General features: G+C 47.7%; 1 protein-coding gene across 1 annotated transcript in view; it reads right to left on the bottom strand.

The window, feature by feature from the left end:
* Positions 1-12,580, bottom strand: part of SLC25A48 (solute carrier family 25 member 48) — a 53,728-nt gene extending 41,148 nt beyond the window's left edge. Inside the window, exons 1-2 of the mRNA XM_003776668.4 lie at positions 12,257-12,580; positions 4,690-4,733 (exon numbers count right to left, since the gene is read on the bottom strand). Coding sequence (XP_003776716.2) covers positions 4,690-4,733; positions 12,257-12,302 — 90 coding nt within the window. The 5' untranslated portion in view covers positions 12,303-12,580. The remainder of the gene's footprint in view (positions 1-4,689; positions 4,734-12,256) is intronic.
* Between the last annotated feature and the right edge of the window lie 997 nt (positions 12,581-13,577).

Raw genomic sequence — 13,577 nt, 5'->3', positions numbered from 1 at the left:
GTTATTAGGGAAAATATCTCCAAATCTGAGGTGTCCAGAGCCCTCATTTTGGCCTACAGAATTGATGGTCTTGCCATTATCTTTCTCGTCTCTCCTGGTTATGTAGAATCAAAGCCATTTTAAGACTTGCTTAGATTTTGGACCCTTTCACTTTTGCAAACCTGCTCATATTGTATCAAATAAGATAAAATTAAGTATAATTGTATATATTTAATGTACATCCCATATTAATATCATCCACATAGACCTCCATGAAAGCTGAGTTGCATTTGACTATTTAACATGAGGTTATATTTTGTCAATATTTAGTGCAGCATTAATTTTGATTCTGTACTTTCCTTCTTATATACTATACTATTTTCCCAGGTCTCTGACACTTTCTTTGGTCCTTATACAGAATGGGAGCCCTGGATTCTGTGAATGCAGTGGATACATCTTGAAGATCATGGCCCTTCATGCAATATTTAGCCCAAAACTATGAGCTTCATGTCAGGGGTGCTATGAATCTCATGCTACTCCAGTTCATGGTTTCCCTCCCATTGGAAGCTCTCAGCACCCCAGAGCTGAAAACCCAAGGAGAAGAGGATGAGTGCTCAGTGTCAGAGGTGAGGTGGATGAAGCCTCAGAGCTTAGAGCCGAGCCACTGCCTGGCCTGCCCCTGACCTGGCAGAGCAAGCCATGCCCTGGCTGTCCTGGGCTAACATGCATGCCCCAGACTGGACTGGTTAGTGAGGGGGTAGCCTAGAATGGTGGGGAGTATGCTGAAGCAAAACAAGAACCCCCACTGGGATGTTCATGAGAAGGAGGCAGACACCCCCTCCCAAAGCCTGTCCATTGCAGTCCAGTCCCAGTGGTCTACAAGAGTGGTCCCCAACATTTTTGGCACCAGGGACCAGTTTTGTGGAAGACAGTTTTTCCAAGGACCAGGGTGGGGTGATGGCTTTGAGGTGAAACCATCAGATCATCAGGCATCAGATTCTCATAAACAGCGGGCAACCTAGATCCCTCACATGCGCAGTTCATAATAGGGTTTGTGCTCTTATGAGAATCTAATGCTGCCACTGATCTGACAGGAAGCAGAACTCAGGCAGTAATGCTCACTTACCCACTGCTCACCTCCTGCTGTGTGGCCCCGTTCGTAACAGGCCACAGGCTGGTACTGGTCTGGTATGGGAGTTGGGGACTCCTGGTCTAGAGGCAGCCAAGCCCTGACTAGAAAACCTAGCCACGCTGCATCAGACATAGGCACCAGCCAGGCCTCCTCAACCTCCGACCACGCAGCCAAGGGCATAGGAATAAGCCTTTTACCTGGGTCAGCAGCACAGGCCCTTGTAGCCGGGTTCTTCCACAGGTGAGTCCCGGGACCCTAGACAAGTGACTGTCTACCTCTCTGCACTCCAGCTTGTCTATTCTTCATAGTAGCATCATCTCACTCATTGCTGTATCCTCAGTACCTCCATGAACGATCTTCACAACAGCCCCACCAGGGAGGTGCTACTTGCCCACTTTACAGACAAGGAAATCAAGGCTCAGGAAGGTTAAGTGCTGTGCCCACGTCACTGGAGAGTAGCTGATAAGGCCAGGACTGGATTTCCAGTTATTCAGACTTGCCTGGTCGTTTCTTGGTGGACAGGGTCTGTTGAGAAAACATCAGCCAGAAGGAAGGAAAGAAGATGTGCTGGAGTGCAACAGGGCCACTCAGGCCGAACAAAGACTGGATGTCATGTTTCAGGAGGGCTTCCCTCCAGAGCTTTGGGGCAGAGTGCAGAGAAGGGAGAAAGCCCAGCCTTTTCAGGCAACTGTGGCCAGGGAGCTCCACTCCTGTAAATTGCACTAAATCCAATGGCTAGTGTCCTTAGGAAGGATGGGAAGATCTGACACACAGAGACTCAGAGGGGAGTCCATGTGAAGACAGGCAGGGCCTGGAGTTACGGAGCCACTGCCCAAGGAATGCCGAGCACCGCAGCAGGCACTGGAAGCTGGCAGAGGACCATGTGGCAGGTTCTCCCTCGGAGCCTCCAGAAGGCACCAACACCTTGGTTTTGGACTTCCTACTTCTGACTTGTGAGGAAATAAATTTCTACTGTTTTAAGCCACCCAGTTGGTGGTTATTTGTTACAGCAGCCCAAGGAAACTAATCCATACCCTCAAATTTTTACCGTGAAATCTCTCACACCCAACAGTGACTTGTTACTAACTCACTTATATTAAGTCAGCCTGGGTTTTAGAGAAACAACAGCCCTTTTCCTTGCCAAGATGCTGGGCCTGTGGCAGGCAGTTCCATGGTCAGTGACTGAGCATGCCACTTGGAGAATGCTTGTTCATCTTTTGAGGTGTCCCACTGACCCCCAAAGAGAAATTTATAAATACCATTGAAATCAGAGAAATGAGAACACATTCTCCAACTTTGGTTAAAATCTTGCTGGACATTGTCACATGATGTGGTAACTGAGCAAAACTTAATATATATTGAACGATGTTGATAAAAATAGCAGCTACCAATTTTGAATCCCTACTGGGTACCAGAAACAATGCTTATAATTTTATACTGACCCTGTAAGCCAAGGATTCGTATCGTGTTTAACAGGAGGCTATGAAATCAGGAAATGGCAAAAACAGGATTCACACCTAGAGCCTGCATGGTTCCAAAGCCCATGCTTTCTGGTTTGGCCATGCTGCCTCCCCACTGATCCATTCTTGTGAACTGGTTTGTTGAATGAGCCTGGAGAAGACAGACTGGGAATGACTTAGGTGAGTTTGGGAGGGTGAGAATTGCCAGGAACAACCAGCACTCTCATGGAGACATTAGGGAGTGCATCTGAGTCTTCCAAGTCTCCCCAAGGCCCAGCCCTGGAAAGGTATGCAGCAGGCACCTTGAACTTGGCTGAGGTCCCAGATGGCCACTCATTCAGCAGGTACTCACCCAGGGAGGCTGTGCCCAGCTCCGTGCTGAGCTGCACTCTGAACAGGAGAGAGTCAGAGGCCACAGGCTAGGAAAGCCAGGCCTGGGCACAGTAACTAGCCAGCTCTCATGGAGGGTGGAGAAGGCTCAGTGGGCAGCTACCACAGAGGTGGAAAAGGTTTCTAAGGACCTGGCTTAGCTCTGGACAGCCCTGGGGAGTGCCAGACATGGGCCCTAACTCTGGGCAGCAATGGCTCAGCCGTGATATGCTAGTAAGTCCACTTCAGACATGAACTTGCTGCACAGCCCTCCTTGGTGGGCTCTGGGACCTAGGGCCTGGGTGTGCAGGGCTGGCAGGAGGCATGCAGCAAGGCCCCTAGCACACTCTGCAATCCCATTCTCCCTGGGTCTCTCCCAGCACCTGCACCACACCACTTGCTCAGTTCACTGTGTGCACCACACACACACTAGCCTTCTTTGTTTTCCTGGAGAACGTACATCACAGCCTGTTCCCACTCTTTGGGCTTTGCACTAGCTTGTCCCTCTGTGAATAGCACTCTGACCCCAGTTCTGCATGTCTGGCTCTTTGTGTCATTTGAGTCTCAACTTAGCTGCCTCCCTGGCAGAGAGGCCATCCCTGACTCTTCAAAATAGAGAAGGCTCTCATCACTGTCTTTGCCATCACCTTGTGTTATTGTCCCCCAGCACCTACCACTGTCCATAACTGCTTTGTGCATCTGTTGTGTTCCCTAATTATTGTCCATCAGTGTCCTAAAAACATCTATCTCCTTGCCTGCCTCCCTCACTCCTGAGTCCTCAAAGCCTAGGTCAGCCCGGAAGTAAAGTTTACTTTGGAGCTTTGAATCCAGCACTACAATGCCCAGTTCTGAGGTCTGGGGCAGGTTCCTGAACCCTGCACCTTACCCCCCTCCTATATAAAATGGGAAGATTATACCATTCCAGGAGGGTAGACTAAGCCTGCTTCACTCACCACTTTGTGTGCCCATTTCCCAGCACTGGGTCCTGCCTGCCATCCCCCTGCATTGGGATGTCCCCTGGGGAGCATAAACACCCCCTTTACTACTTAAGGTATTTCTTCAAATATTTAAAACAGGTAGGCTGATCTTCCCATCAAGAGGGTGAGCATGGGCCCTGACCTAGGAGACGGTCCATTTTCATACAGGGAGCAAGATGGGGAGAAAGGACATTGCAGCAGCCATTTTAAAAGGGTCTGTGAGGCTCCTCTCTGTGCACAATCCAGGCAGAGCTTTAGAAATGGATCTGGAAGCCAGTCAGCAGTGAGGAGGCACAATTTATGGCTCCGTTCCCAGAGCATAGCTCTAAATTCTGCTCACCACTGGGGACGGGTGCAGGGGTGGGGATGGGGTGAAAGACTGCTCCTTTGCAGCATCTCGCACCTCAGTTTTTAACTTGTTGTATGATCCGAGATGAGCCCCTTCCCCTTTCTAGGGAACATCCCGGAACAAGGGACTTGGATAATACCAATGCCAGGAAGGTCCCAACAGCTCCAGAGTCCTCACACCCATGTGCGTCATCAGGTAATGATAGGTTCCCATCTCCAATCTAGTTCTAAAGTTCTACCTGGACCTCTGAGGGTTCTGAGTCTAAACCAGACCTCCTGGCACTCCACACCCCCTGGACTGGCAACAGAGAGTCTGCCCTGGGCAGAAGACTCTCTGGGAGATTAGAAACAGCAGGCATAGTCCCAGAGGCAGGTCAGCTCCATGCTTCTTTTTAAGAGGTAATGGGAAACATGGCTACTGTACCTTGACCGTGTCCAGAGGGTGGCCGACGATGACACTGGCTGCACCTGTGGATCAAAAAAGAATGCCTGGTAACTCAGCCCTTGGACTCCTGGCCTGCACCAGCCAGCTCTTGGGACAAAACAGGCACTCATTTAGTCAATGGTCAGTTGCTGGAGTAGGGGGAGTGGGTGGGCTCCAATGTGCTAGGCACAGGCCCACGCACCAAGGAAGGCAGAGAAAATACAGTAAAACAAGCAATCACTCCATAAAAGGAAGGCAAAGGGACTGGGACAAGTGGATATTCACAAGCAAAAGAGTGAAAGAGTAGAGACAGACCCCCTACCTCATACCATATACAAAATTAACTCAAAATAGATCAAAGACCTAAATGGGAGAGCAAAACTATAAGATTCTTAAACTAAAACATAGAAAAAAATCTTGACCTGTGATTTACAATGGACTCTTAGATATGATACCAAGTGTACAACCAAATGAAGGAGTGAAGGACATGACATACCAAAATATAGCAGATGGGTACATTGATTATTTCAAGTTGAAAACATTGAGAAATCATAACTTCTGAAAGGGTGAGCTGACCTGCCTCTTCCTGCATGCAACAAGCAATAAAGATTCCTCTGGGAGGGGTACCCTCTCCATACCAAGGTAAGAAAATAGCCCTTATTAGCTGGGATTCAGAATTGAAGGCTGCAGTGGCCCTGAATTCATACTTAATGAAGTAATCCTTATCTTCTACCTGTTTTATACCCCCCACCCACACATCTCCTAGTGACTCCTCTAGCAAAATTCCACCACCCTAGCCAGATTTTCTTTGTCCTGTCATTTCTTCTCAAATTGATCACTCTTTGTCTAAAAAGTATGAAAAGATCTTGCGTTGGCCACTTCTCCCAACTTCACTCTCTTGTGAAGATCCCTATGTCATGAAAAACTAATAAAATCTGTATTATTTTTCTCTTGTTAATCAGCCTGGTGTCAATTTGGTTTTTATATTCAGCTGAAGAGCCCAGTAGGAGCTAAACAGGGGGTGGGAGGTTATCTCTAACTCCCCTACACAATACAAGAAATAATAACATTCATAAAAATTGAAAACTTTTGCACACAAAAGTGAAGACATCCTACAGAATGGGAGAAAATGTGTGGAAATCACGTTTTGATAAGGATTTAGTATTCATATATAGAAAGAACTCTTACAACTGACTAAAATAGTTTTAATGGGCAAAGGACTTGCACACACATTTCTCCAAAGATGATATACAGATGACCAACAGACACATGAATAGATGCTCAACATCTGTAGTCATTTGGGAAATGCAAATTGAAACCACAAAGAGAGTCCTCTTCACATGCACTAGGATAGCTATAATTGAAAAAAGGTGGAAAAGAACTGTTGGCAAGGATGTAGAGAAATTGGAACTCTTGTACATTGCTGGTAGAAATGTAAAATGGTACAGCCATGGTGGAAACAGTTTGGCAGTTCCTCAAAAAAGCTAAACATAGAGTTACAACCTAACCCAACAATTCAATTCCTACATATATACCCAATAACAGAAAACAGATACTAAAACAAGTACAAGTACACACACATCACGGCAACATTGTTTACAATAGCCAAAAATGCCCATCAACTGGTGTATGAATGCCCATCAACTGGTGTATGAATAAACAAAATGTGGGATATTTATACAGAGGAATACTGTTTGGCAATAAAAATAAACAAACTATTGATGCATGCTACAGCATAGATGCACCTCCAAAACATTATGCTAAATTAAAAAGGCCAGACACAAAAGGCAAGGTATTGTATGACTCTACCTATATGAATTATCCAGAACAGGTAAATCCATAGAGACAGAAAGTAAATTAGTGGTTGCCAGGACTGGGAAGAGGTGGAAATGGGAGTGACTCTTGAAGTGTACAGCATCTTCTTTGGTCATGAGAAAAATGTTTTGGAACTAGATAGAAGTGATGGTTGCACAGTGTTGTGAATGTAATAAATGCCACTCAATTATACACTTTCAAATGGTTAATTTTCTATTATATGAATTTCAGCTCAAAAAGCGGGGTAGCGTATGTGTAAAGAAAAAACCTGAAAACTTTTCAGTTACCTGCAGGTTACTTAACTTCTCTATGTCTCACTTTTAGCATGTGTAGAGTGGGAATAATAACAGCACCTACCTCCTGCTTCCATGGTAAGAATGAAATTCAGTAATGCATATAAAATACCTAGCAGAGAGCCTGACAGCTATAGGATGCTCAAATGTGAGTGATGTCACCATAGAATTTTTTTAAAAGAAGACCTCTTTGGAAAAGTGATGAATACACTGTATATTTTCACAGAAAAAAATACCTATACACACACACACTCACAAGACCTGTACAATTTGAAGAGAACCAAGGCTGCCCGAAGGCCACTTAGATTAAGAAGCCCTTTGTATTAATTTGTTCTCATGCTGCTATCAAAGACATGCCCAAGCCTGGGTAATTTATAAAGGAAAGAAGTTTAATCAACTTACAGTTCCACATGTCTGGGGAGGCCACACAATCATGGTGGAAGGTGAAGGAGGAGCAAGTCATGTCTTACATGGCAGAAGGCAAAAAGAGAGTTTGGGGAACACCCCTTTATAAAGCCATCAGGTCTCATGAGACTCATTCACTACCACAAGAATAGCACAGGAAAACTCACTCCCATGATTCAATTACCTCCCACTGGGTCTTTCCCATGACACATGGGTCTCTCCCATGACACATTATGGGAGCTACAATTCAAGACGAGGTTTGGATGAGGACACAGACAAACTATATCATTCCACTCCTGGCCCCTCCCAAACCTCATGTCCTCACATTTCAAAACAAATCATGCCTTCCCAATGGCGCCCCAAAGTCTTAACTCATTTCAGCATTAACTCAAAAGTCCACAGTCCAAAGTCTCATCTGAGACAAGGCAAGTCCCTTCTACTTATAAGCCTGTAAAATCAAAAGCAAGCTAGTTACTTCCCAGAAACAATGGGGGTATAAGCATTGGGTAAATACACCTGTTCCAAATGGGAAAAATTGGCCAAAACAAAGGGGCTACAGGCTCCATGCAAGTCCAAAATCCAGTGGGGCAACCAAATCTTAAAGCTCTGAAATGATCTCCTTTGTTCCATGTTTCATATCCAGGTCACGCTAATGCAAGAGGTGGGTTCCCATGGTCTTGGGCAGCTCCATCCTGTGGTTTTGCAGAGTACAGCCTTCCTCCCAGCTGCTGGCATGAGTGTCTCCCAGGAGTTAGCAAATGCTATCAACATAGCTCATCTGCATGCCCCGCTGCAAAGGAAAGTGCTCTGAGAGGTCACCATTGGGGAAGGAACTGAGGGAGAAAGGAAATGGGGTTTCTTTTTTAAAAAATAATCTTATAAAAAATTATAATGCCCATGAGGCTGGCAATGAGTGTCTGTGGCTTTTCCAGGTGCATGGTGCAAGCTGTCAGTGGATCTACCATTCTGGGATCTGGAGGATGGTGGCTCTCTTCTCACAGCTCTACTAGGCATTGCCCCAGTGGGGACTCTGTGTGGGCCTCCCACCCTACATTTCCCATCCACACTGCCCTAGCAGAGGTTCTCCATGAGGGCCCCACCCCTGCAGCCAACTGCAGCAAACTTCTGCCTGGACATCCAGGCATTTTCATACATCCTCTGAAATCTAGATGGAGGTTCCCAAAGCTCAATTCTTGACTTCTATCCACCTGCAGGCTCAACACCATGTGTAAGCTGCCAAGGCTTGGGGCTTGCACCCTCTGAAGCCATAGCCCAAGCTGTACCTTGGCCCCTTTTAGCCATGGCTGGAGTGGCTGGGACACAGAGCACCAAGTCTCTAGGCTGCACAGAGCAGGGGGGCCCTGGGCCCAGCCCAGGAAACCATTTTTTCCTCCTAGGCCTCTGGGTCTGTGATGGGAGGGGCTGTCACCAAGGTCTCTGACATGCCCTGCAGATATTTACCCCACTGTCTTGGTGATTAACATTTATCTCCTTGTTACTTATGCAAATTTCTGCAGCAGGCTTGAATCTCTCCCCAGATAATGGGTTTTTATTTTCTATTGCATCATTAGGCTGCAAATTTTCCAAGCTTTTATGATCTGCTTCACTTTTAAACATAAGTTCCAATTCCAAACCATATCTTTGTGAATACATAAAACTGAATGCTTTTAGCAGCACTGAAATCACCTCTCGAATGCTTTGCTGCTTAGTAATTTCTTCCACCAGACACCCTAAAACATCTCTCTCAGGTTCAAAGTTCCACAGATCTCTAAGGCAGGGGCAAAATGTCACCAGTCTCTTTGCTAAAACATAGCAAGAGTCACCTTTATTCCAGTTCCCAACAAGTTCCTCATCTCCATCTGAGACCATCTCAACCAGGACTTCATTGTCCATATCACTATCAGCATTTTGGTTAAAACCATTCAACAAGTCTCTAGGAAGTTCCAAACTTTTCCACATTTTTCTGTCTTCTTCTGAGCCCTTCAGACTGTTCCAACATCTGCCTGTTACCCAGTTCCAAAGTTGCTTCCACATTTTCAGGTATCTTTACAGTAACGTCCCACTGTACTGGTACCAACTTACTGTATTAGTCCATTCTCATTCTGCTAATAAAGACATTACTGAGACTGGGTAATTTACAAAGGAAAGAGGTTTAATTGACTCACAGTTCTACATGGCTGAGGAGGCCACACAATAATGGTAGAAGGTTAAAGAGGAGCAAAGTCACATCTTACATGGTGCCAGGGAAAAAGAGAGCTTGTGTAGGGAACTCCCCTTTATAAGCCATTGGATCTCATGAGACTTATTCACTACCATGAGAACAGCATGGGAAAGCCTGCACCCATGATTCAATTACCTCCCACAGGGGTCCCTCCCATGACATGTGGAATAATGGGAGCTACAATACAAGATGAGATTTGGGTGGGTAAACAGCAAAACCATATCAGCCTTGTTGTAGCAGTTGGTGACTGAAATTGAAAGGGAAACTGTTCTTCAAAGACAAATTCCCGAGAACACTGAGGAGGAAGGAAATATCTGTGTTAGTAGAGGTGATTTAACCAGGTAAGATAGCTAAGGGATCCTGGAATATTAGATATTTATAGGGACGAAGAAACCAGCTAATCCCAGAACAATGATTCCCTGGGTCCTGAACCACCTGTCCCCTCTTATCCCCTCCTACCTACTAAACTGGGCAGAGGCAGAGAGGTGATGGCAGTAATTAACCCTTCCCAGTAGTGGGGGGAGGAGCGCTGGTCCTCAGTCTCCATGGCCTCCCCCACAGTGAGCGCACACATCCTTCAGCTCAGGGCAGGCTTAGATCCAGCCTTGGACCAACATCTCCCTGCCACTTATTGGCCCACCCATCTGAAAGCAGGGGATTTGAGATTTAAAAAATAGGATTACAAGGTCAGTGGTTTCCAGACCTTGGCACTTCACAAACCAGTAAAATCTCAAACAAAATGTGTGTGTGTGTTGGGGGAGGGGGTAATATCAAGAAAAGGGCAAAATTTTGTTATGCAAGGTTGTTCAGAAAGAGTTAAGATGAAATTAAGATGGCAGATTCCGGTGCCAGGCAGCCTGGGTTAGAACCCTAGTGCCAATACTAGATGCATGGTCTTAGGCAAGTCTGTGAATTTCTCTGTATCTCAGCTTCCTCATCTGTAAAATAAGGATGCAACGGTACCTACCTCTTTGCGGTTGTTATAATAATTAAAGAACTATGCATAAACTGACACAAGAGATCACATATTGCAAGATTCAATTGACATAACATACCCAGGAAAGGCAAATTTACAGAAAGGAGATTAAGGAAAGGGAACAGCATTCAACTTCAAATGAGGGATCTTAATGAGGGAGTGAAAATGTTCTAAAACAAATTTATGGTGATGGTTGCACTTCCCTGTAAAATTACTAAAAGACATTGAATTGTACATTTGAAATGGGTGAATTTTATAATACGTAAAATAAACCTTGATAAAATTGTTTTAAAAGAATACATATAGCACTTAGACGATACCTGGCACCTAGTAAGTATTCAGGTATAGTAAACACTTATCATCATTTGATGGAAGCCAAAAAAGAAAAGGCAGCTTATTAGTTTGGTGCAAAAGTAATTGCGATTTTTGCCATTACTTTCAATAACATCACCAAAGTAAGGACAATACCAGAACAAAGCACAAAAATCCTCTACTTGCTGTGAGTTGGGGAGGGTTCACATGTTATCACGTTTGGGGGTGGGGAGGGGTGTCAGAGTCTTGGAACTACTCTGACTCAGCCCTACCTTCCAGGGCATTTCTCAAACCAAGCCATTTGCATCCCTACTGAAGGTGGTCTGCTTATTTAAGGGGCAGCCCACAGAAGTGTGTCCTCTCTCTGCCTGCCCCGCTGAATGGTGGAATAATTGCCCAGTCAAAAAGGGCCTGGATATGCCCAGGGGGCCTCAGGCTGCAGCCCCCTGACTGGGAAAGTTAGGAGAGGCAGGTCTCAGCCCCACCCAAGGGCATCTGTGCCAACAGACTTACTCAAGGTGAAAGGAGCCACCTCTGCTCAGGAAGGTGTGAAGCAGGGCCCTGCAGCCACTGGTCTGGGGAGAGAGGTGGTCTCCTGCTAGGTGGGAGGGGAGGAGTTGGGATCCAATCTGGTTTGTTGGTCATTTCATCTTATTTTTTTTTCCCTTTGGTGAGGGGCTACATTTGCCAACATCCCTTTTAGGATAACCCTTCTAGATGGGTCCAAAGAAAGACTTTTTTTTTTTTTTTTTTTTTTTTAACACAATTAGCAAAGTCCCTCAAACTTCCCCCCTTTCCTAATAGCTGAGAAAAGAGGGATAGACCGATTGGAAAGAAAAATGGAGAAGCAAGGAAATGAATGCAACTCCCGCCCAGGCAACCCATCCCAGGCCCAGTAAAAGAGTGGCTTTGGGAGCTGTGGCGAAGGGACCAGCAGACCCAACAGTGCCCGGAGAAGGGGACTTGGAGGTAGGCGATGGCTGACGGTTGGCGGCGGCTGAAGGCAGTAAGTGTTCCTCGCAGCCTGGCAATGGGCACCTGCAGCCGGCGCTCCGCTTCCTGCTGTGAGAGCTCTGCTCCCTCCAGTCGGGACGCCCCCTTGGGCCGGCCTGATCTCGAAACCTGGCTCACCCTGCGCCCCGGGGTCAGCAGCCAAGGGCTACCCGCATACATAAGTTTCCGCGAGCCACGTCCGCAATTCAGGTGTGCACCAGGTCACTGAAGGGTGTGTGCGCCGCCAGGAGCCTCCATTGGCTGTGGGCTTTGACGGGCTGTTTAATCATTACCTCATCAAGTCCCACGGATCCTAACTTAATGAGCAAATCAGAAGCTCAGCCCGAATCGCTGTGAAGCTCTCAGAATTTAGCCCTGGCAACTACAAGACCACCAGGGGGATCTCGGGGCCGGGCACTCCCCAAAGCAGGCTGCGCGCGCAACGGGGAGCGGGATGGCAGCGCACAGAGGCGCAAAGTTTCCACAGAGCACAGAGGCTAACTCCGCTAGGCTCTCTCTCTCTGACCAGGGGTCCCCGGTAAGCACACTCACCTCCGATCCAGCCCGCCGCAAAGTCTTCCAGCTGGAAGCTTCCCATGGTCGGTGCTCTGTCTCGCCCTCCCGGAGCCGGGGCAGTGCCCACTTAGAGTCAGTGGAGCATGGCCCGCGGGCGCGAGAGCGCCGCAAGACCGAAGTCGGAGTCTCGAGCACGCCGCAGGTCCTACTCCAAACCCAGTCCCCGAGTCACCGGCTGCGCGGGCTGCCGCGCTCACCTCTCCAAGTGTCGGAGGGCGGCTGACATCACGCCCCCAGTGGACCTTAAAGGCACAGCACTCTGGGTGGATAAGGGTGTGCTCCGCGCGGCTCATCCCAGACCCAAAGAGGCTAGGGTCATCAAGTGAAATTCTCAGTCCTCCCTTCTCCTGGTTATCCTCTTCCTTGCCAACTTCAGAGCCTCAGCGCCTTTGAAGTGAAAGTGCCAGCCGCCCATCCAGAGATGGCAGTGCTCGTATCTCCCTGTGCTGTGCTGTGCTGTGCTGACAATGCTGATTCCAATCAGCGGTGGACTCTCTCCCATCCCAGCTCTGAGCAATGATGCCTTTCTGTTCATCTCATCCATGTCCCGCTCAGTACCCCGTGCCTAGAGCAAGCATCTGGTGGTTCAGGGTCATGTCTAACTTTCAGCTACAGTTCTCTAGGGGCCCAGGTCCCTGCCTGGCCCTGGCTCAGCCTACACTGTCCGCCCTGGGCCAACAGAAGGCAGAGGTGGTGCTCTCTACCTCAAACTCCCTCTCTGTAGGCAAACCCTACATTCAGCCAGGCCCCAGGCCAGAGGTCCGTGCTCACTGGAGAAGTGGCCTGCTGTGCGGAGAGGCTTTTGATTTCAATGAGAGTTTCTTTCTTCCCCCACCTAAGAAGACTCGAAGCCCCCCAGCGTTCTGCTAGTTTCCAGCAGGGACTCAGCTGTGAGTCTCAGCCAAGACACCCCAAGGTTGACAAGAATGGTGAAGGATAGGGTCAGGAGGAAGGGGCCTCTGCTGGGCCTGCTCTTGTCCCACTGGGCATATTCATGTCACGTCATCCAGGTTACTATGCAGCAACAGCCAGCCAGACCTCCTTCTTCCAAAGCAAGACAGAGCCTGACCACCGAAGCTTGATCCTACAAAGACCTGTCCACTGAGGAGTGGGGACTTGGAGGTGAAGGGACCTTCCTGCAGCATCACTCCCTCCCCTGCCCCGGCACACAGAGGGTGGACCTGTATCCGGAGAGGACAGCCTGGGATGGAGTCGCCGGCCTGACTGGGGAAGTATTGCAAAGTTCCAGGGAGGAGTGGAAGCATCACACCCCATCCCGGCACCTCAGCTTCCTGCT

The sequence above is a fragment of the Pongo abelii genome, chromosome 4, assembly GCF_028885655.2.
Source record: "Pongo abelii isolate AG06213 chromosome 4, NHGRI_mPonAbe1-v2.0_pri, whole genome shotgun sequence".
Classification (NCBI taxonomy): Eukaryota; Metazoa; Chordata; class Mammalia; order Primates; family Hominidae; genus Pongo; species Pongo abelii.
Note: the sequence above shows the minus strand (reverse complement) of the source record. Positions and strands in the feature narration are given on the sequence as shown.